Genomic DNA, 22871 nt, shown 5'->3' with positions numbered 1-22871 from the left:
CTTTCCTCATCTCCCACCACAGTCACCATGAGATTCCTTCATCTTACGTGCGTTTGTCTCGTTACCTTCGTCTGTCTCCTCCTCCGCCGGTTCGTTCACTGCACTTCGGTGCAAAACAACCCTGCTGCCTGTTCCATGGGCATCGCTATGCACACCCCTGTTTGAGAAGCACTGCTTCGGGTGCAGGGGACGCCTGCCAGTGAAAGTTTTTTTCACTAAATGAAGTTGGCCTTGCAAAGTCCGAACGGCAGGGGGCAGCAAATCCCAAAGCCTCAACGCATGATGACGCATTTAGGGGCGGAAATCAAAAAGACAAGACGGTCGATTCGTGAGTTTGACAACGTCGAGTTAAATATTCAATGGCATAAAGAATTAAGAACTATATGATTAATACTATAGGAAACACTTCAATTTAGTACCAAATTCGTTTCGTTTTAGGTAGAAAAATGTTTTTGTCGCTTTACTTATTGGATCTCTATGGCACTGAAGGCAGAGTCGGATGTCTCGGCAGAAGTGGGGCTTTGTCCGTGCGCATCACGTGATGTCCTTTCTGCAGCGTGTCAGGTGACTGGCGTAAGGAAGTGCAGTCCTTCAGAGATATACCAAGGATGAAGCGGCCGTCGATCTACTCGCTGCTTGTTGCGTGCACAAGTATATTTTGCGGTGAGTTTGCGGCGCCTCGTCGTTTGCTTGGTGTCCTCTTTATTGTTTCCTGTTTGTTGTTTGCAGACGCAGCAGATGTCCGGTGGTCGTCTGCCTCGCGCTAACTAGCTTAGCTTGTAGCACTCCATTATCGTTAGCAGCTAGCATCACCCGCACAGATGTACGATTAGTAAACCCTCGGTTATTTATTCACGATGAGCAATTTTAATTTTCTTGATCACTAATATAATATCCGTAGAAGTGAATGAAGGGCTTAATTACAGGATAAGATGATGACTGCCCAGTAAATACGTAATGTGACTGCGGCTCGTCCATTCGTATGACTGGGATAAAACCATAAACAGCCTTTTCCGATGCACACGACTTAAACCTACAATTGTATGAAATGTAAATGTGAGGTAAGTATGATGCTAATCACATGTTCTCGGTTTCATTTAGGTGTTTTGGGAGACCGCCTGACAGTTCTGCGCAGCCCCTCGTATGTCACTTTTCTAGATGGACAGTGGCCCATCTCTGGGGAGAAGGTCCCATCTTTGGTGGCACTTACCATGGGGTTCTCTGTACATGAGGTACGTTCCCTGTTTGTTGTAATAATTTAAAATAAGTTTAGTGTGTCATTCACAAAACTGTAAAAGCATGTCTGTCTTTTACATTCTGTAGGATCTGGATTGGCCTGGCCTTCAGGCAGGTCCTCTTTTCCAGCGACCAAGGGCTAACGTGCTGGTAGTGGTTCGAGGAGTGGACAGTCTCAGTCTGCCCAACAACATAACCTCTTACCCTCTAGACAACGTAAGACATATTTCTGACGCCCCTTTTTACTAACAGGAGATCACATGTCTCACTTGTTACTCAAGAGGGACTTCTCATTTTCATGGTCATGTGACGATGTCTCATTCTCTGTTTCCTCTCCTGTTTTCTCTCCTCAGCCCGTGCCCTTTACGCTCGACAGCGTTGCCAGCACAGTGCACACACTGTTTGCAGACAGCACACCCGTGGTGTTGCAGTTGGCCCCAAGTGAGGAGGTGAGACATTTAAGCCTGATTGACAGAAATCTAACATTCTTTGACAATGTTAGATTGTACACTTCTCCTATATTAAAGTGCAATAAAATACAGGAGCAGTCAATGGTTTGGATTCACATATTCATTTATTTTTTTACATCATGGAATAAAATTGAAGACACAGTAGTATTGAATAACACGTTAAAAATATTTGCAATATTGAGGTCTATAAGCATTTCACTGCATATCATACCGTGTATGACTGTACGTGACAAATATTTTTAATTTGAAAAATAACAAACAAGGCAACAAGTTTGACAGGGAGCTTTACTGTGATTGCAGCATTTGACACTCTTGGTTTCCTGAAGGTTTAACAAATGTACTGATTGATCGTGGCATAAGCAGTTATCAGCCATTCTGCAGAGGGACAGGATCATGTAAATAAAGAAGAATCAGGTGAATTATTTCTGTTAATGAAGACGCACACAGCTTCCAGGTCTCTGATAAAATGTTTCATTTGCAAGTGTATCGTACTTGCTGGCCTGCTCATCTGCTGCATTTGTTCTTCCACACATACTATTTGTCATATCACAGTTGTCTGATCATAATCTTATGGGTGGTGTTCCAAACTGTTAACCATCTAACCCTAGTTCATGTTAAGATTTTAATTTGTTTAAAAATTTCATTGGCCCAATCCTGCTCTTTCAGAACAAGACCCCAATGTTTTAAGAAGGCAAATTTTTATTTCATGATTCTGTTAACTGCATAATAATCATTTAAATATTTTTGATAGCTATAAAACAGGAGTGGAGAGTTTTGTAATGTTGGCCTTACACCATAGGATTTCCAAACATTTTAAGTCATAGACATATTTCCCTGAATATCCAAGACTACAAATGAGCTTTGCAGGAGTTGCGACGCTGTCCTGTCATCTCAGTTGTTTAGTGTAAGGTGTAATCTGAGCTGATTTTAAGATGGTCCTTTCCTAGTGTTGCATTGTTGTTCTTATCATAATGTGTTGGAAATACTGATGCATGTGGTTAACAACTGGTGGATGAGCTGTACTGAACAGTAACAGGAAGTGCTTGACTGTCAATGGGAAATATTCTTGTAAATTTACATTTTACATTTACAGCATTTGGCAGACTATATTAAAGAACCCATATAAGAGCAACTTATATAGGTGCTTTTCTTTGGATTTGTAGGCCAGCAGCGGGTGTACACACATATCTGTACACAGTTGCGTTGTTAATGTTTATGCTGATATTCTTTGGTCCGTAATCCATTGTGTGTACTCCTTACCACCGTCAGTGTTGAGGCTACAAACCAAATATCAACAGGTCCTCAAACTTTTTAGTCTTCTAATGTATGGCTTTGATTATTACATGTGGTGCATGTATTTGTTTTCCTATGCAGAGGCTGTATATGATGGGAATGGCTAACACGGTATTTGAAGACCTTCCTGTGACCCTGCAGCAGATCCGTGGGCGTCTGTCCCAGGAAGGCTCTATCCTCAACTCCCTGCCTGTCAACTCCCTCAGCAGGAATAATGAGGTCTGTAGTACTGCCTCTCACTTATTTAACAGACGACAAACAAAATACAGTTGAAGTCAACTGTTATTTCTCCCGTCAACCCTCTGGGGGCGCCACATTCATGATAATCAACTTGCAGGTCACTTCAGAGGACTATAATGTAACACTAAATGTGGGTTATTTTTATGCTATGTTTTTTTCCTTTTAAAATTACATTTAGGTAAAAATGAGTTCTCATACTGCATAAATGGTCAGACTTGCCGTCTTCTAATGATTGAAGGAATGAAAACATCCTATCATAACCCATTTGACTTCTTAATGATGGTATAGCAAAAAATGTACATACAGCTGGTGCAGCTGCAGTGCATCCAGAAAGAGTACCTTTATAAGCAATTACTGCCTCAAGTCTTTTTGAACAAACTTTGTGCACGTATCCTTGGCCAGTTTTGCTTGTTCGTCTTTGCAGCACCTCTCAAGTATTAGTTTGGATGGGAAGTGTTAGTGTATATGCATGTATAGTTGCTGATCTCTTTAAGGTTTTAAAAGGTCAGTACAGAAGCCTTGCATTGAGTTTTTTTTTTTTTTATTATTGCTATTTAATATATTGAGAGGTTCAGTTACGTTCAGAGTTTATAGTGCAGTTAAAAGTGTGATTTTTATTTTATTTTTTACATGCATAACAATATTAATGATTATTCTGACCCCTGTCCATTACGCACTGTAGGCAGACCTGCTTTTCCTGTCTGAGATTCAGGTGCTCCATGACATCTCTGCACTGGTGAGAATCACACCTTCTTGGCTAGTTTACATTATCAGGTTTTATTGTGATACACATTTGCTGCTTTGATCTGCCAGATAACTCTGAATTTGAGAAGTTGCCTGTATTTCATGAAGTGTATTGATTCTTAGACATTTTGTCAAATGTTACACAGTTTAATGCACTTAATTATTACATATGGTGCAATTTATACTGGGAAATCCTAAGGAAATTGCATTTTCATTCATCGGCTCCCCAAATCTTCACTGAGATCTCCAGCATGGAGCTTGCAGGATTCACAAGTTCCTGGTGCAGGGGAAGTCAGTGCTGTTCTCTGTGTTGCAGCTTCAGAGACACAGGCACCTGGCGAAGGACCACGCCCCTGACCTTTACTCCCTAGAGCTGTCTGGGCTGGAGGAAATCAGCCGGCGCTACGGCAAGGACTCCCCTCAGTTCCAGGACGCCACCAGCATCCTGGCCAGCATTTTACAGAAGGTAAGGTCATCGTGTCTGCTTTTTACTGAATGTGTAAATGAGTTGAACCTTCCTAAAATGTACATAACATGTAGCGCAGTTGGTCATTGTGGTTGTGATGCAGTGATGCAGTCTGCTCGCTAAACGTCTGCTTCTTTTTCAGTTTGCTGCTGATTTTTTCGGCGTCTACAGCAACAACGCTGTGGTTGAGGTGGTCACGGTGCAAAACTTTGAAACCCCACTCACCCGACGATCTCGCTCCATTCTGGCAACTAATCAGATTGTGGGTCCTTACTTGGTTCCATCATGCTTGTTGACTGACATGTTTGGGTAGAAGTATTTGTTTATTTATTCTTCTTTTCATGTTATTTTTCAGAGTAACTCGCAGCGTCCCTACAACCTGGCCTATCAGTACAACTTTCAATATGCAGTCATCTTCAACATCATTCTGTGGCTCATGATTGTCCTGGTCTTGGCGGTCATCGCCATCGCTTACAACCTGTGGAACATGGATCCTGGCTACGACAGCATCATCTACCGGATGACCAATCAGAAGATCCGACTGGACTGAAGTCTCCAGCCACCCTCCTCATCTCACCACTGCAGACCTGTCTTGTGTGTGTTTGTTCAGTCATTGTGGGAGTTAGTGAGCTTGTTATTACCGGTAAACAGTTGTTTCATTTATGTGTTTTAGAATAAAACGCTCACTGCATTAAGCCCTACTCTCTACATCTCAGATGCTACTGTTTATACGGTGATATTAATTTATTGTTGAAATGTGCTGGTAGATGTGTGCTGTATATTTCCTGGGGTTAAAGCGTGTACAGACTATTGATTTTGTCACATTTGACTGAACTGTGTGAAAAATGTGTTAACTGATTGCTATCATATTTCCCCCAAACAAAAAGGATCTGGGTGTTGATGTTTATAGATATTCTTCTGTTGTCTTTCACCATGGTGTTTTAAAGATCATTCCAGTGCAGTTTTTTTTTTATTTTAGTAGAATGCGGGGATCTGATTATCCTATTTATTTAGCTCAAACTTGTACTGAGGCACTGAAAGTGAGTAAAACTGATCCTACTGAATATGTCGCTGAAGTATATTTATGTCAAGATGAAAACAATTTTATTCACTGTCATTGGCTATAATCATGTGGGTGAAAGTGGCATGTGACAATAAAGTGGAATGTTCTATAAATGGCCTTGCCTGGTGAAGCGATTTCATGTTTACGTGCATTGCTTTTTTTTTCCTGTATTGCTGTGAACTCTCACTCTTTAACCACACTGAACATAAAATCCATTGGTCAATAATATGTAGGGTAGTGAGTGGAAACAAAAAACTCCACAGCAGCTATGCTATACCCTCTAACCTACACACAACTCAGTATGAGACCCAGTATAAAGCGTATGCTGATCTCTGAGGCAAACTTATGTCATAGGATGCGCTATCGAGACTTGATCTAACTCATGCACCTGAGCACAGGAAATGAAGTGCCAACCTTGCCTGTTCCAACACAAGCCAGGACCCCTCAACCCCAATTCCTTCCTACATACACATAAAATGATTAATTACAACAGCAGTTGTCAGTTTTGTTCTCCTTGTTTTACACTACATGATATGTAGAGTCTATATAAGACCTATAATCGTCCCTAAAAAGCTAGGCCTGAGCCAGCCCAAGCCCAACAGAATTCAGCCCAGCCCGACTGTTATTCAATGTGGTGCATTTAAATAAATATGAGGCACACAGTCAGTGTTTTACTGCACCATTTCCATACAGCCGTGACCCCGTGAGTTCTTGTATTGTACTGTTTTTTTAAAAGGCCGTCTATCTTTGTGTGTGCTACAAAGAAAATAAATGGGTTTAAAATATAATTGGCAGCTGCTTGCCTCCATTTCACCTCGTCTGCATCCATTTTTGTATCTCTCTTGCAATAATTTAAACACATCACCTGATCACCGTGATCTACTTCAGAATTGCAAATCAAATGAACATTTAATAAAGAACAAGTTTAATGAATCAATTATACGACATGCAAAACACTTTTACCAATCAACGAATCATATTTACATTTACATTACATTTACAGTATTTATCAGACGCCCTTATCCAGAGCGACTTACAATCAGTATTTACAGGGACAGTCCCCCTGGAGCAACTTAAGGTTAAGTGTCTTGCTCAGGGACACAATGGTAGTAAGTGGGATTTGAACCTGGGTCTTCTGGTTCACAGGCGAGTGTCTTACCCACTAGGCTACTACCACCATTTACAAGCAGCGATTCATATGAAAAGGATAGAGACTGTAGACCAGAAGTTGGTGTTTGCAGCTCCAGTCTATATAGCACACATACCCACCTGCGATCACTGGGGTTCACTGGGGGATCACACCTGCGTTCCCCAGGTTGGTAACCACTGGTGTAGATGACAGGTCTTTCCTGCTGCATTTCATGGTGTTTATCCTCAAGATCCAGTCCCACTTTTAACTTAATGTGCTGTCAAGTAAATAATTAGCAGGCAGGAACTGAACTGACTGCGGCAAAGTCCATCCAGCACAGAACAGTACTCTTCTACTGGCCATTAGCTGGAGTATTTCAAGTAATCACTCTGGCCCTTTATGAATGTAGGCGTTGGTAGTTGGTAGAACCAGTTCTACTGCTGACATGTTTGCATAATGAAGCAGCAATGGACAGAAGACAGACGTAAAGCTCGCAAATGGACATCTGATCAAAGGTAAGTGAAACAAGACCATTAATATTTTTAATATGGCCATATTTTAGCCTGGGGAATAGACACACTCTCATTGTCAATGTGTGTAATCATATGAACATGGACTTTAAGAGCAGGCATGTCATGAAAAGAACTGATTTAGAGGCAGACTGAAACCATGCAGGTGAAGGTATAAAATTAATCTGTAATAATATCATATTATGTGGAGCATTTTTTGCTCCACATAATATAATCACAACAGTACTTTCTATCTTCGGACCTGCTTAAAATACTCGTGTATAAACATTTGTTTGAATAGTTTGAAAAATAAAAATAAAATAAATGATGCCACTTGTGACAGGAGGTTGTATCTGTCTCAGCATTTCTCCCTAAAAAGGTAAAATTTGGCCAAAGTCACCTAAAGCCACCAACCAGTACCTGTACCCTGCAGAAAGCAGTAATATTAAAACTAATGTTAAATGTGTAGTATGCTGCTGAATCCTCACTACTTCCTCCTGTTCACAAATGACACTGAGAAAGCAGGTAAGTGCATGAAGCCAGTGGAAGTGACTTGTCAACCACAGTCGATCTTTAAGGTGTGGTGAGACTAAACCTACAAATGCACACTGTTGGATGATGTGACAGCAAATGAACGTTTCCTCCTTTTGACAATATCTTATATATACAAAATACAAAAAATAACAACAAAATCTATTACTAAACAAAACCAACTAAAAATACATATATTTAATTTTGATACATTCATTTAGCACAACGTTTCTCATAAATGTATAGAACACAGTCGAAGTTTTATATATATATATTTCTATTAACAAAATCATTATGGCGTTATATGACCCAAATATCTACACAACATGGAAGACTCTTCTCATAAAATGGCTGCCGTGACTCCTGCACATCTAGACCATTCTCTGCTTCTCCCTTTTCTAATTTCGGACATGATGGCAGCAGATAAAAAACATGAACAATTCCCATGTTTTTAAGACAAGCTCTCTTTATCAAAGCATTTGGTTAAAACTACAGATTTAAAAAGTGAAAAAGATGTAAAGCAGTCGCCGGAAATCACAGAGGGCACGATCAGGGCCATTTCCAGGCAGCATGTGCAAATTTTTTGTTCGGCAAGTTTCAAAAAACACCAGCCTAACCCCAAACCACTTCCGTTCTTTATATAAACTGTACTGCAGCTCAGGATACCAGTAGCAGGAGTGACACAAGTAGCTTTGTTAAAGGTGTGAAAACCACGGCTAACACAACAAATGAGGAATATGGACAACATGGACAGCGTGTAGTAGGTTGTGGGTACGAGTGGAAGCTCTACTTCTGATGCTTCTGAATGACTGCATACACAGTGCATGTGTTTCTGGGATCTCGGCGCTGGGCAGACAGGTTGATTTCAGAATACTGCAGAAAAACACAGAGCTGAAACTCTAGCATCTGACCAAAAAAATATTACACACCAGACTATTTACATACTGAATTTTAGGCTAGTTCCGTTTCCAGTTCCATTTATAAATTATTGGTTTATATGTCAGATGCAGCTAAATGAAGCAGAGTTACATGGTGTTGTGTCTGAAATAACAGAAATAATTACCTGAACTTCATCAGGTCGCTCTCGAGGTGCCGGCACATGATTCTTGAAGGTGAGATGCTTGAGAAACACTGAAGTAAAAATGTTGCCTTCAAGCACACTGCAGACCAGCACATCTTATGTAAACTTAATACAGAAAATACTCACCAAAAAATAAAACAATGAAAATGCAGTTCAAAAGACAGGAAAAGATAAAAAATATCAACATCCCATTCTGGTGTTCATCTGAAAAACAAAATGATAACTAAGCAACTAAACAGAATGAGTAAAGTGGTAAATAGACTTTAACCATAAATACTGTAAAAGGACCATTTAAAGTTGTCTCACACCTTGTCTGGAATTGTCTGGTTTCTCTGTTTGATCTTGGAACACAATGTTACTATCTGTAAAAGCAATTATATCTAAAAAGCATGTAAAAACAGAATTTAAATGAAGGAAACCAGCCAACATGCTGTATACTATCAAGTTAAAGCTATAATTTCCCCAGTGCATTTCAAAATATCATAGATTATGAATATATTTTTAGAGTTTATACTTTTATATGTATATTTTTATTTGTACTTGCATGTATTTTAAAAGTAAGTGTGCAAACAGCAAAACACCCTTTACCTGTGATGCTGAGCCTCGTACCGCTGCTGAGTTTTAGAAGAGGATCTATTTCTAAGCAGTAATAAATTCCCAGTTCATCTCTAGTGATGTTCTGTATGAATAACCTATAAGGTATTTGTAGGGAATATTTCTGCTTAAAAAAATCATTGTAATAATAGACATTTGTAGATTCACTTGCAAAAGAGCGCATTATTATCACTGGAGACTGTGACTGGAGCTGCACACACCAGTATTTGTCAGTGTCTGTATTTTTCAGAGTGCAGTCAAGAGTCACATTCTGACCCAAATCAACTGACAGCTCCCTCAAAAGCTCTGATGCAGCAGAGGTTATGAGCAGACCTGTGAACCAAAGTGGGGGAAAATGTCACAAAATTCAAAATAAAAAAAAAACAAACAAACAATATTATTATTTCCAGTAAATGTAAAAAATTAATGTAAATACATTCTTACATAAGAGAGCAATTTCTCTACTTATTCTCTGGAGTGGCATCGTTGCAGCACGTGTTGTAATGAGTAATCCTCTGCTAATTTGCACTCACTGCTTGCAAGAACTTCACTAAATGTGTGAAGGAGGTCAAAAGGAAGTTTGACAAAAAAACAAAAAAAAACGTACAAGACTGAGGACTTGTTTCTGTGCCCCCTTCAGGCATTTCTGTCGATTCTTTTTATTTGAATGTGTTGGCATGTGTGGCATGAATTTCTCTAGGAAATCTTATTTTTAGCTAACAAATAAAAATCCATGAATAAATCTTTGTCACGTTGGCGAGCTGATGGGGCAAGGAAGTGCAGAGGTGGGACATAATGCAAACAATGATTTATTAAACAGAAAACTGCCGCTGATGGGCGGCTGCATAGTGCCTTTTAAGTACTGTCCTGATTGGGCACAGGTGAGTCCCCAGGTGCCGTCAATCCTGACAGAGCCCCAGCAGTACCATCAGAGGAGGAGACGGGGCGGGCGGCGGCAACCACAGAGCTCCTGCCCTGCTGTGTCTTATCACTGGTGGACCCTCTGGCTGGCTCCCAGACATGGTCCCGCATGATGGCCTCGGTCCCTCCAACCTGCACAGACAAATCAGGGCCGACTCTTCCGGGTACGCACGGGCCCTGTTTCTGCACCTACACTCCGACGTCCTGCATCATTCCCTGCCCTGCGCAGGGAGGCGGTCCCGGACACTATGGCTGGTGCCTTCTGAGCACATGCAGCCCCTCTCGCTGCATGTCCCTGCTGGCGGTGAGACCAGCTTCTGCCCCTGCACCATGCAGGAAGGCGGTCCCGAACTCTCTGGCATACTTTCACCGCACCCCAGACTGGGGCCAGCGTGGGGGCTTCACCAGTCCATTTGGCTAGCGTCCATTGGGACAAGCAGGCCCTCTTCCTGACTGTCCCAGCTGGATCCTCATGCCTTCCAGGGGGCTCTGTGGCGCTCCGCCCCTCTGGAGGCGGACGCATGCCTATGCCTGGCCTGCCCTCCTTACCGGCTACTTGAGGACCCAGCTCCGTCGCTGGGACCTCCTCAGGGGGCACAGCCAGGATCACGGGAGTCGCGACCCTCTTGCCACCCACCAGTGCTGGGTCTTCTTGCACAGGATCCCGACACATGCCTGGTGTGGTGGTGGGGCAGAGTTCGATCACTAGCTCAGTCTCTGGCCGATCGAACTCCACCCTCTGTCTCTCCAGGAAGTCCCGATAACCCATCTTGTCTGTCTCGCCCTGCTGCCAAAGGGCTGCGCCTCAGCCCCATGCTCACCAAGTCAGAAGCGTGAGGATGGTGGTGATCTTGTCCGTATCTGAGAGGGAGGGAAGAGCAGCAAAGTACACACCACAATATGTTAGAAAGGACTGGCATGTACCTGCTACTCCGGAGAAGGGTCCAAGCACCATGGGTTCTTCTGGGGAACATCCGCGACCAGAGTTGGAGAGGCAGATTCCTGTTGCTGGAGTTGGTGGCTGTTGCTGGCTGGCGACTTCCCGTCGCCCTCTTCCAACAGCTTACCCCCGGATCGCCGTCTTCCTCCTCATGGTCCTCACACCATCGGAAGTGACGTGGATCTCCACGGACCTTGCAACGATCGTGGACAGGCGCGATGGGCGGAGCCATCCTGGCACCACCCACCCACCAATTCACGTCATCATCGCTCTCGTAGTCGCACGCGTCCTCCTACCAGCAGTCCTGTGGGTCATCCACCCTGCTGACATCCTGGGGCCAGGACGCGATCAGCTCCCACGGGCAGTGCTCCGGCCATTCCGGCTGGAGCCGGCCCTTCTCCCCACCAGGAGGAACGCTTCCATTGCCACTTCCGGGTTTTGCGGATCCAGGGGTCGACGTCAAACCTTGGCACTGGTTGCCACGGTTTGACCCCCGTATTGCCGGGAAGAAATCGCTCTCCCAGTACGTGGGGGTCCTATCCCGGTCCTGGCACGTCCCGCTGGCGCCCGCACTCACCACGACTGGCTGCTTTCTTCTTCCTCTGCCTTTTCTCTCTGCGCTTTAGGTAGGGGACATTGTCACATCAGAGAGCTGATGGGGGAAGGAAGCGCAGAGGCGGGACAAAATGTAAAAAATTATTTATTAAACAGAAAACAAAAATAGGCATGATGGCCGAAAACAAAAGGTGAAAAACACAAACTAGCCCGCAGATGTGTGGTGATTGCCAGAACTCAAAACTCCACACTATAGAACAGTTATAAGGGTTCACGAAGAATGTCACAGCCACTGATGGGTGGCTGCATGGGGCCTTTTAAGTGCTGTCTGAATTGGGCACAGGTGAGTCCCCAGGTGCCATCAATCCTGACATTCTTAGATGTCATCTATACTCTGGGTATGCATTTTGCTCTTTTTTTTTGCTCCTCTTGCACTCTTTGTGTACAAAAATGTACACGCACAATATCTGCATTAAAATCCTCATACATCAATATTTCTTTCAGATTTTTTTCTTGCCATTTTAGTGATTTCAATTATTGGTTATTAATTTTTTTGTATAAATCTATATAATAAATACACCACTCACAATAAGTTAGGGACATTGTGAGAGACTTACAGGATGTCATACACTTGTTTCACTTCAGACATTTTTGGGATAGGAAGACAATTGTATTGGGGTGATAGACAAACCTCATTTTGTGTAATGGTCTCATTGTGTACATGTGTGCCTTATATTCAAATTTTTCAAATTTTACTTGTCACGTACACAGTCATACACTGTATGATATGCAATGAAATGCTTGTGCGGCTGCTATTGACCTCAATATTGCAAATGTTGCAAGTGAAGCAAATATTGCAAACATAAACAAATATACAAAATTATGTTTTTAAACATAAAATATGTGTAACAAGTAGGGTGAAGGTGTGCTGAAGGTGTTCTTTGGGTTGGTGGCAGGCAGTCAGATGTTGCTCGTGAACTTGGTGTGTCTCAAAGTGTCATCAGCAGACGTGCATCAAGACACAGAACTTCTGGCAGAGTTCATGACAGACCCAGCAGTGGAGCCCCACGAGTGGCAGACCATAATGATGACCAGTACCTCAGGACCTATGTACTCAGACATCATTATGCAACTGCCACACAGCTGCAGGCCCGTTTATGAGATGCAGGGTTACTAGGCTTTCCAGACAAACCATTCGCAACCCACTGCACCGCTTTGGCTTGAATGCCAGACGACCGTTGCAGGAGACTCCACTGACACCAAGACGCTGCAGTGAACGTTTGCAGTGGGCACAAGACCATGTGACCTGGACAATGCAGCAGTGGTCTACCATCCTGTTCGCTGATAAGTGTCACGTCAGCGTTGCTTGAGAAGGTGAGTTGAGTGATATGCTAAGGTCAAGTGGGTTTGCTTTGGTGGAGGAGGTGCGACAGTCTGGGCAGGCATCAGCGCAAAACCGATTTGGTTATTGTACATGGCTCACTCCCTGCACGTTCTTACCTCAGAGACATCATAGAACCCATCATCATCCCCCAATTTTGCCAGCACACACCCAAATTTCTATTTATGGATGATAATGCTCCACCACATCTTGCCAGAATTGTCACAGATCGACTTAAGGAAGTTGGAGTGCCTCATTTGGTATGACCATCAATGTCCCCCAACCTTTGAAGGAGAAACTGTTGAGCAGAGACTGAATGATCGTACCTCATGAATGATCGTACCCCACCCCCACATGACCTGGCAGAACTGCGTGTAGCACTTGTGGCAGAGTGGAACGCATTGCCTCAGAACATCATCATGAGGCTAGTGAGGAGCATGAGAGGTCGCTGTCAAGCTGCGGCAAATGGTGGAAACACCCACTATTGACATTGTCAATTATTTGTTATTTGGGGCTATCCCTGATATTTTTGGAGTAATAAATGAATTAAACTAATGCAAATGGTGTTTCTTCTCATACATTATTAGTAATATCAAAGGGAACCTTAACGTATTTTATTAAAATTCAGCGCAAATAGGAAAAGCACTCATGTAAATAACCATATCCCTAACTAATTGTGAGTAGTATAGAAGGAGGATAAGGCCATGGTAGTCATTTGACATGACAAAGATAAACTAAAAATTAAGTTGATTGCATTTATATTTTTCTGTGTAGTGTCAAATAATACTTCTCAACATCATTGTGGCCAAAAAAATGTACATGCATCAAAATCTGCCATAAAATCTTCATACATCTCTAATTTCTAGCAAATTTGTTTTTCATAAATTGCTTAAGCGAACTTGAGCCCTTTCCAAAATGATCAATCATTTTCAGAATTTTAACACTTTAATGCCAATTTAATAACTGAATCCCTCTCAACAACTTAAAAAATACCTAATCAGGAAGATAGTGAAGGACCTCAGCCAACCAAACAATGGACTGTTCTCTCTGCTGCAATCAGGGAAGCGCTTCTGGAAGTCCAACACAGAGAGAATGTGGAGGATCTCCTCCCCCCTCCCCCCTTCATACCTTCACCCTACCTGGTACAATAATTTTATGTTTTATGCTAAAAACTTTAAAGTGTAATATTTGGTTATGTTTGCAATATTTGCATATTGGCTCATTGTATACTTGCAATATTTGCAAAACAGGGGTCTATAGCAGTCGCTAAAGCATTTCACTACATATCATACCATGCCTGACTGTGTATGTGACAAATACAATTTGAATTTGATTAGTTTATGTTAGTTATTGGCCCTTTATGAATGTAGGCGTTGGTAGTTGGTAGAACCAGTTCTACTGCTGACATGTTTGCATAATGAAGTTGTGATGGATACAAGACAGACGCAAAGCTCGCAAATTGACATCTGAGCAAAGGTAAGTGAAACAAGACCATTAATATTTTTAATATGGCCATATTTTAGCCTGGGGAATAGACACACTCTCGTTGTCAATGTGTGTAATCATATGAACAAAAACATTGTACGTGGATTTTAAGAGCAGGCATGTCATGAAAAGAACTGATTTAGAGGCAGACTGAAACCATGCAGGTGAAGGTATAAAATGTATCTATAATAATGCCATATCATTCTTTTCACTATAATCACAACAGTACTTTCTATCTCTGAACCTGCTTAAAATACTCATGTATAAACCTTTATTTCAATAGTTTGAAAAAATAAAATAAATTATGCCACTTGTGACAGGAGGTTGTATCCAGTGACCAGTTCTCTCAAAAGGTAAAATTTGGCTAAAGTCACCTAAAGCCACCAACCAGTACCTGTACCCTGCAGAAAGCAGTAATATTAAAACTAATGTTAAATGTGTAGTATGCTGCTGAATCCTCACTACTTCCTCCTGTTCACAAATGACACTGAGAAAGCAGGTAAGTGCATGAAGCCAGTGGAAGTGACTTGTCAACCACAGTCGATCTTTAAGGTGTGGTGAGACTAAACCTACAAATGCACACTGTTGGATGATGTGACAGCAAATGAATGTTTTCTCCTGTTGACAATATTTTAGTCAAAGAATTATATACAAAATACAGAATAACAACAAATTCCTGATCCATTACTAAACACAACATATAAAACCAACTAAAAATACATATTTTTATTTTGATACATTCATTTTCCACAACATTTCTCATAAATGAATAGAACACAGTTGAAGTTTTAGATGTATATATTTCTATTAACAAAATCATTATGGCGTTATATGACCCAAATATCTACACAACATGGAAGACTCTTCTCATAAAATGGCTGCCGTGACCCCTGCACATCTAGACCATTCTCTGCTTCTCCCTTTTTTAATCTCGGACATGATGGCAGCAGATAAAAAACATGAACAATTCCCAAGAAAACCCCACCACAGTTCTCTTTATCAAAGCACATGGTTAAAACTATGGATTTAAAAAGTAAAGCAGTCGCCAGAAATCACAGTGTGCCATTTCCAGGCAGCATGTGCAAATGTTTTGTACAGAAAGTTTCAGAAAACACCAGTCTAACCCCAAACCACTTCCGTTCTTTATATAAACTGTACTGCAGCTCAGGATACCAGTAGCAGGAGTGACAAAAGTAGCTTTGTTAAAGGTGTGAAAACCACGGCTAACACAACAAATGAGGAATATGGACAACATGGACAGCGTGTAGTAGGTTGTGGGTACGAGTGGAAGCTCTACTTCTGATGCTTCTGAATGACTGCATACACAGTGCATGTGTTTCTGGGATCTCGGCGCTGGGCAGACAGTTTGATATCAGAGTACTGCAGAAAAACACAGAGCTGAAATTCTAGTATCTGGCCAAAAAAATATTACACACCAGACTATTTACATACTGAATTTTAGGCAAAAAAAATTCTAAAATTAAAATTTGCTTTATTCTGAGGTTCCGTTTCGAGTTCCATTTATAAATCATTGGTTCATATGTCAGATGCAGCTAAATGAAGCAGAGTTACAGAGGACATGGTGTTTTGTCTGAAATAACAGAAATAATTACCTGAACTTCATCAGGTCGCTCTCGAGGTGCCGGCACATGATTCTTGAAGGTGAGATGCTTGAGAAACACTGAAGTAAAAATGTTGCCTTCAAGCACACTGCAGACCAGCACAGCTTATGTACACTTAATACAGAAAATACTCACCAAAAAATAAAACAATGAAAATGCAGTTCAAAAGACAGGAAAAGATAAAAAATATCAACATCCCATTCTGGTGTTCATCTGAAAAACAAAATGATAACTAAGCAACTAAACAGAATGAGTAAAGTGGTAAATAGACTTTAACCATAAATACTGTAAAAGGACCATTTAAAGTTGTCTCACACCTTGTCTGGAATTGTCTGGTTTCTTTGTTTGATCTTGGAACACAATGTTACTATCTGTAAAAGCAATTATATCTAAAAAAGCAGGTAAGAACAGAATTTAAATGAAGGAAACCAGCCAACATGCTGTATACTATCAAGTTAAAGCTATAATTTCCCCAGTGCATTTCAAAATATCATAGATTATGAATATATTTTTAGAGTTTAGACTTTTATATATATATTTTGTATTTGGGCTTGTATGTATTTTAAAAGTAAGTGTGCAAACAGCAAAACACCCTTTACCTGTGATGCTGAGCCTCGTACCGCCGCTGAGTTTTAAATGAGAATCTATTTCTAAGCAGTAATAAATTCCCAGTTCATCTCTACTGATGTTCTGTATGAATAATCTATGAGGTATTTGTAGGGAATATTTCTTCTTAAAAAAATCATTGTAATAATGGACCGTTGTAGAATCACTATAAAAACTGTGCATTATTATCACTGGAGACTGTGACTGGAGCTGCACACACCAGTATTTGTCAGTGTCTGTATTTTTCAGAGTGCAGTCAAGAGTCACATTCTGACCCAAATCAACTGACAGCTCCCTCAAAAGCTCTGATGCAGCAGAGGTTATGAGCAGACCTGTGAACCATAGTGGGGGAAAATGTCACAAAATTCTTAAAAAAAACCAAAGCAATATTATTATTTCCAATAAATGTAAAAATTTATGTAAATACATTCTTACATAAGAGAGCAATTTCTCTACTTATTCTCTGGAGTGGCATCGTTGCAACCCGTGTTGTAATGAGTAATCCTCTGCTAATTTGCACTCACTGCTTGCAAGAACGTCACTAAATGTGTGAGGGAGGTCAAAAGGAAGTGTGACAAAAAAAACGCACAAGACTTTTTTTTTGGCTGTGTTAGAGCTTGAGCATTGAACGTCTCTAGGAAATCTTATTTTTTGCCATTTTCTTTAAATCCAGTGTTTTTTACTCTTAGATGTCATCTATACTCTGGGTATACATTTTGCACCCTCTTGCACTCTTTGTACAAGCACAATAATGTACAAGCACAATATCTACATTAAAATCCTCATACATCAATATTTCTTTCAGATTTTTTTCATGCAATTTTAATGATGTAGTGCACTACAGCTCTGTTGCACTACATTGTTCACATTGTTTACATGGTTTGCACTCTCCACCATGTGCCCTTATTTGTATTTTATACCTTTGTATTTAATGTTACTTGTAAGCACCATGGGTCTGAGAGTAACGCAATTTCAATTCTCTGCATGTCCTGTACATATGGCAGAATTGACAATAAAGCTGACTTTGACTTTGACTAATGATTTCAATTATTGGTTATTATTGCAAACATAAACAAAATTACAAATTTATGTTTTTAAACATAAGGTGAAGGTGTGCAAATGTGCAAATGTGTAAAGTGAAGTTGTGCAAATGTCTGGGGGGATAGAGTCCAGAAGTGGTTTGAAAGTGCTGGAGTGTATTAGTGTTCTGTCCTCATTCTCTCTGTGTTGGACTTCAGGGAGCGTATGCGCTTCCCTGATCGCAGCAGAGAAAACAGTCCATTGTTGGGGTGACTGAGGTCCTTCACTATCTTCCTGGCCCTGGTCCAGCATCGCTTGCTGTAGATCGATTGAAGGTCAGGGAGCTTGGTACAGATAATGCGCTCAGCTGATCAAACCCCTCTCTGTAGGGCTCGCCTGTCCTGCATGGTGCTGTTCCCGGTGCTGTTCTGGTCAGGATGCTCTCTATGGTGCAGAAGTAGAAGTTCCTCAGTACCTTGGAGGGCAGTCTAAAGTCTCTCAGGTGTCTGAGGTGGTAGAGATGCTGCTGGGCCTTTTTCACCACAGTTGTGATGTGACGGGACCATGACAGGTATCGGAAGCTGTCCACTCTCTCCACTGGGCTCCTGTTGATGACAAGGGTCTGGTAGGTCCTCTCCTGCTTGGTATTAAAGTCCACTATTAACTCCTTTGTCTTGCTGATGTTCAGGTGGAGATTGTTCCTCTGGCACCAATTCTCCAGTTTTCCAACCTCCTGCAGGTAGACCATCTCGTCGTTGTCAGAGATCAGGCCCACCACGACAGTGTCCTCAGCAAACTTGATGGTGGTGGTAGAGTTTATAGTGGCTGCACTGTCATGGGTGTACAGAGTATAGCAGGGGCTCAAAACACAGCCCTGGGGGCTCCAGTGCTGAGAATGATGGTGGCTGAAACATGTCCGCCCATCCTTACTGCCTGTGGTCTGCCAGTTAGGAAGTTGGAGATCCAATGACAGAGAGATGAGCTGAGTCCCAGGTGCTCCAGCTTGGTGGTGAGTGTGGAAATGCTGAACTGTAGTCAATGAAAAGCATTTTAACGTAATTTCCCTTGCGAGTGTCCAGGTGGGTGAGAGCTGTGTGGAGGAGATGGGAGATGACATGGCTCAGTCACTGCACATTCTTTCCTCAGAGGCATCATAGAACCCATCATTCCCCAATTCCGCCAGCACACCCCCAACTTTCTGTTCATGGATGATAATCCTCCACCACATCATGGTATGACTGTCACAGTGCCTCATGATTGTCACAGTGCCTCATATGGTAAGGCCATCAACGTCCCCAGACCTGAACCCCATAGAGCACGTCTGGGACAAGTTGAAGCAGAGACTGAATGATCGTGACCCCACGTGACCGTGTGGACCGCGTGTAGCACTTATGGAAGAGTGAAACGCATTGCCTCAGAACAACATCATGAGGCTAGTGAGGAGCATGAGACGTCGCTGTCAAGCTGTCATTGCAACAACTGGTGGAAAAACCCGCTACTGACATTGTCAATTAATGTTATTTGGGGTTATCCCTGTTATTGCTAATATTTAGTTAAATATTAACTAATGAAAATAATGTTTCTTCTCATACATTATTAATAATATCAACTTTTACTTATTTCATTAAAATAGGTAAAGCACTCATGTAAATAGCCATATCCCTAACTTAGTAGTGTAGAAGGAGGATAAGGCCATGGTATTCATTTGGCATGTCAAAGATAAACAAAAAATTTAGTTGATTGCATTTGTATTTCTCTGTGTAGTGTCAAATACAGTCAGGTCCATAAATATTGGGACATCGACACAATGTTAAAATTTTTGGCTCTATACACCACCACAATGGATATCAAATGAAATGAATGGATATCAAATGAAATGTGCTTTAACTGCAGACTATCAGCTTTTATTTGAGGGTATTTACATCCAAATCAGGTGAACGATGTAGGAATTACAACAGTTTGCATATGTGCCTGTCACGTTCCTAGGTCTAGAGGTCTTAGAAACACAACAAGGGTGTGGAGAGGAGGAGGTCCACTATTACACACAAACAAAGCGTACTAACAGTGCTTTTATTCACAGTGAGCTAACAGGTACAATAAAACAGCAGACTCAACACAGATAACCAACATTAAAACAGCCTAAAGGAAGGGAAGGTATAACAGCAGAGATAGCTCAAAACACGCACAAGTTAACAAAAAGGGCACATAACAGGCTTACAGCTAACAGGCTAACAATAAAGGGTTCTATCACACAAAGCAACAAGACACACGAATGAGATCCCCGACAGAGATCCACGCAGATCTCCCGAAAGAGTAAGAGCCTAGCAGACCCTGGGGACCTCCCAAACACAATCCGAAGTCTCTTTAAATAGGTGGAGGTGACCAATGGCAGATGGAGCTGGTAGGCCTCAACTCCTCCCACGAAGTCAACCTAAAAGAGACAGGACTCAAAAACACAGCCAGACACACAGAACACGTGGGAGCATACGTCCAGGGATGTAACAGTGCCTCCCACTTGTTAAGGGACGAAAAGTAATGGGACAATTGGCTTCTCAGCTGTTCCATGGCCAGGTGTGTTTTATCCCCTTATTATCCCAATTACAATGAGAAGATAAAAGGTCCAGAGTTCATTTCAAGTGTGCTATTTGCATTTGGAATCTGCTGCTGTCAACTGTCAAGATGAGATCCGAAGAGCTGTCACTATCAGTGAAGCAAGCCATCATTAGGCTGAAAAAAGAAAACATAGTAGTAAAAACATTAGGCGTGGCCAAAACAACAGTTTGGAACATTCTCAAAAAGAAGGAACGCACCGGTGAGCTCAGCAACACTAAAAGACTCGGAAGACCACGGAAAACAACTGTTGTGGATGACCGAAGAATCCTTTTCCTGTTGAAGAAAACACCCTTCACAACAGTTGGCCGGATCAAGAACACTCTCCAGGAGGTAGGTGTATCTGTGTCAAAGTCAGCAATCAAGAGAAGACTCCACCAGTGTGAATACAGAGGGTTCACCACAATCCATTGGTGAGCCCCCAAAACAGGAAGGCTAGATTAGAGCCAAACATCATCTAAAAAAGCCTTCACAGTTCTGGAACAACATCCTATGGACAGATGAGACCAAGATCAACTTGTACCAGAGTGATGGGAAGAGAAGAGTATGGAGACGGAAAGGAACTGCTCCTAAGCATACCACCTCATCAGTGAAGCACGGTGCTGGAAATGTCATGGCGTGGGCATGTATGGCTGCCAGTGAAACTGGTTCTCTTGTATTTATTGATGATGTGACTGCTGACAAAAGCAGCACGATGAATTCTGAAGTGTTTCGGGCAATATTATCTGCTCACATTCAGCCAAATGCCTCAGAACTCATTGGACGGCGCTTCACAGTGCAGATGGACAATGACCCAAAGCATACTGCAAAAGCAACCAAAGAGTTTTTGAAGGGAAAGAAGTGGACTGTTTTGCAATGGCCAAGTCAATCACCTGACCTGAATCCGATTGAGCATGCATTTCACTTGCTGAAGACAAAACTGAAGGGAAAATGCCCCAGGAACAAGCAGGAACTGAAGACTGTTGCAGTAGAGACTTGGCAGAGCATCACCAGGGATGAAACCCAACGTCTGGTGATGTCTATGTGTTCCAGACTTCAGGCTGTAATTGACTGCAAAGGATTTGCAACCAAGTATTTAAATGTATAGGTTTGATGTATGGTTCTTATTCTGTCCCATTACTTTTGGTCCCTTAACAAGTGGGAGTCACATATGCAAGCTGTTGTAAATCCTATACCGTTCACCTTTGGATGTAAATACCCTAAAAAAAAAAAAGCTGATAGTCTGCAGTTAAAGCACATCTTGTTCATTTCATTTGATATCCATTGTGGTGGTGTATAGAGGCAAAAATGTTAACATTGTGTCGATGTCCCAATATTTATGGACCTGACTGTAATACTTCTCCACATCATTGTGGCCAAAAAAATGTACATTGAGACCACATTTTTTAATCTCTTGGATACATACAGTGCATCCGGAAAGTATTCACAGTGCATCACTTTTCCCTCTTTTTAAGATGTTATAGCCTTATTTAAAAATTGATTAAATTCTTTTTTTCTCAGAATTCTACACACAATGACAACATGAAAATGGTTACTTGAAATAATGGCAAATGTATTACATTGCTGCAGTCATCTTTTCTTTCTATCCTGACTAGTGTCCCAGTTCCTGCAGCTGATAAACTATCCCACAGCATGATGCTGCCACCACCATGCTTCACTGTAGAGATGGTATTGGCCTGGTGATGAGCAGTGGCTGGTTTGTACCAAAAGTCTGAGAGTACTTCAGGTGCCTTTTACGAAGGCTTCCGTCTGGCTTCTCTACAATACAAGCCTAATTGGTGGATTGCTGCAGAGATTGTTGTCTTTCTCCTCTGTCCACAGAGGACCTCTGAAGCTCTAACAGAGTGACCATCATGTTCTTGGTCACCTGCCTGAGTAAATCCCTTCTCCCCTGATCGTTCGGTTTAGGTGGCCGACCAGCTCTAGGAAGATGAAGGGATCTGGACTCTTTGGGATCAATCTGGGCCTCCATTGTATTTTTTTTGTATTTTCTAGTATCCTGCATGTTTGGGCACAGTTTGGGCACAAAACTGTATGTATATTTCCTGTATTCTGCAAATGTCATACCGAACACCCGCCACTAGGGCGGCACCCAAGGAACAGTAGAGCGAGTGCGCTACACAGCCGCTGAATTAGAGCAGAGGCAGCCGGAGTAGCGTACATGCCGAGTTCGCGCTGTTCATTTTGAGTTTCGTGTGGGATTGCAGTTGTGCAATAAAGGAGTAAACGAACCCAACCCTCTCCCGCACTGGTTATTGATTTAGCCAAGTGTGCTACAAAGAGCCTGGTGGTTTTGAACTTCTTCCACATATGCAAGATGGAGGCCACTGTGCTCATTGGGACTTTCAAAGCAGCAGAATTTTTTCTGCAACCTT

The 22871-nt window shown here is 41.9% G+C and overlaps 3 protein-coding genes across 3 annotated transcripts; 1 reads left to right on the top strand and 2 right to left on the bottom strand.

Moving 5' to 3' along the window:
- Positions 1-556: 556 nt before the first annotated feature.
- On the top strand, positions 557-5646 carry LOC114773829 (renin receptor-like). Its single transcript, XM_028965990.1, has 9 exons — positions 557-663; positions 1102-1232; positions 1324-1452; positions 1590-1685; positions 3081-3218; positions 3922-3975; positions 4300-4449; positions 4592-4711; positions 4805-5646. Exons 1-9 carry the CDS (start codon positions 609-611, stop codon positions 4997-4999), a joined length of 1068 nt encoding a protein of 355 aa, XP_028821823.1. The 5' UTR covers positions 557-608; the 3' UTR covers positions 5000-5646.
- Positions 5647-7934: 2288 nt separating this feature from the next.
- Positions 7935-9913, bottom strand: LOC114773826 (uncharacterized). The gene is made up of 6 exons (XM_028965986.1): positions 9801-9913; positions 9351-9689; positions 9071-9124; positions 8889-8966; positions 8745-8812; positions 7935-8554 (listed from the first exon to the last, which is right to left on the bottom strand). The coding sequence occupies exons 1-6, from the start codon at positions 9838-9840 to the stop codon at positions 8468-8470; spliced, it is 666 nt and encodes a 221-aa protein (XP_028821819.1). The 5' UTR covers positions 9841-9913; the 3' UTR covers positions 7935-8467.
- Positions 9914-15349: 5436 nt separating this feature from the next.
- LOC114773825 (uncharacterized) lies at positions 15350-17368 on the bottom strand. The gene is made up of 6 exons (XM_028965985.1): positions 17302-17368; positions 16860-17198; positions 16578-16649; positions 16396-16473; positions 16252-16319; positions 15350-16018 (listed from the first exon to the last, which is right to left on the bottom strand). Exons 1-6 carry the CDS (start codon positions 17339-17341, stop codon positions 15932-15934), a joined length of 684 nt encoding a protein of 227 aa, XP_028821818.1. The 5' UTR covers positions 17342-17368; the 3' UTR covers positions 15350-15931.
- Between the last annotated feature and the right edge of the window lie 5503 nt (positions 17369-22871).

The sequence above is a fragment of the Denticeps clupeoides genome, unplaced genomic scaffold (genome assembly GCF_900700375.1).
Source record: "Denticeps clupeoides unplaced genomic scaffold, fDenClu1.1, whole genome shotgun sequence".
Taxonomy (NCBI): Eukaryota; Metazoa; Chordata; class Actinopteri; order Clupeiformes; family Denticipitidae; genus Denticeps; species Denticeps clupeoides.
This window is presented reverse-complemented; position numbering and strand designations above follow the sequence as displayed.

What these genes read in the sequence shown, in the direction of transcription:
- LOC114773825 (XM_028965985.1), bottom strand. Translation starts at nt 17,341, where the DNA reads ATGCCACTCCAGAGAATAAGTAGAGAAATTGCTCTCTTAT. An exon ending in TAGAGAAATTGCTCTCTTAT is followed by an intron (nt 17,199 to 17,301) that starts GTAAGAATGTAT and finishes TATGGTTCACAG; the next exon opens with GTCTGCTCATAACCTCTGCT. An exon ending in ACCAGACAATTCCAGACAAG is followed by an intron (nt 16,474 to 16,577) that starts GTGTGAGACAAC and finishes TTTGTTTTTCAG; the next exon opens with ATGAACACCAGAATGGGATG.
- LOC114773826 (XM_028965986.1), bottom strand. Translation starts at nt 9,840, where the DNA reads ATGCCACTCCAGAGAATAAGTAGAGAAATTGCTCTCTTAT. An exon ending in TAGAGAAATTGCTCTCTTAT is followed by an intron (nt 9,690 to 9,800) that starts GTAAGAATGTAT and finishes TTTGGTTCACAG; the next exon opens with GTCTGCTCATAACCTCTGCT. An exon ending in TTTCATTGTTTTATTTTTTG is followed by an intron (nt 8,813 to 8,888) that starts GTGAGTATTTTC and finishes TTTTTACTTCAG; the next exon opens with TGTTTCTCAAGCATCTCACC.
- LOC114773829 (XM_028965990.1), top strand. Translation starts at nt 609, where the DNA reads ATGAAGCGGCCGTCGATCTACTCGCTGCTTGTTGCGTGCACAAGTATA. An exon ending in AGTTGGCCCCAAGTGAGGAG is followed by an intron (nt 1,686 to 3,080) that starts GTGAGACATTTA and finishes TTTCCTATGCAG; the next exon opens with AGGCTGTATATGATGGGAAT. An exon ending in CCCTCAGCAGGAATAATGAG is followed by an intron (nt 3,219 to 3,921) that starts GTCTGTAGTACT and finishes TACGCACTGTAG; the next exon opens with GCAGACCTGCTTTTCCTGTC.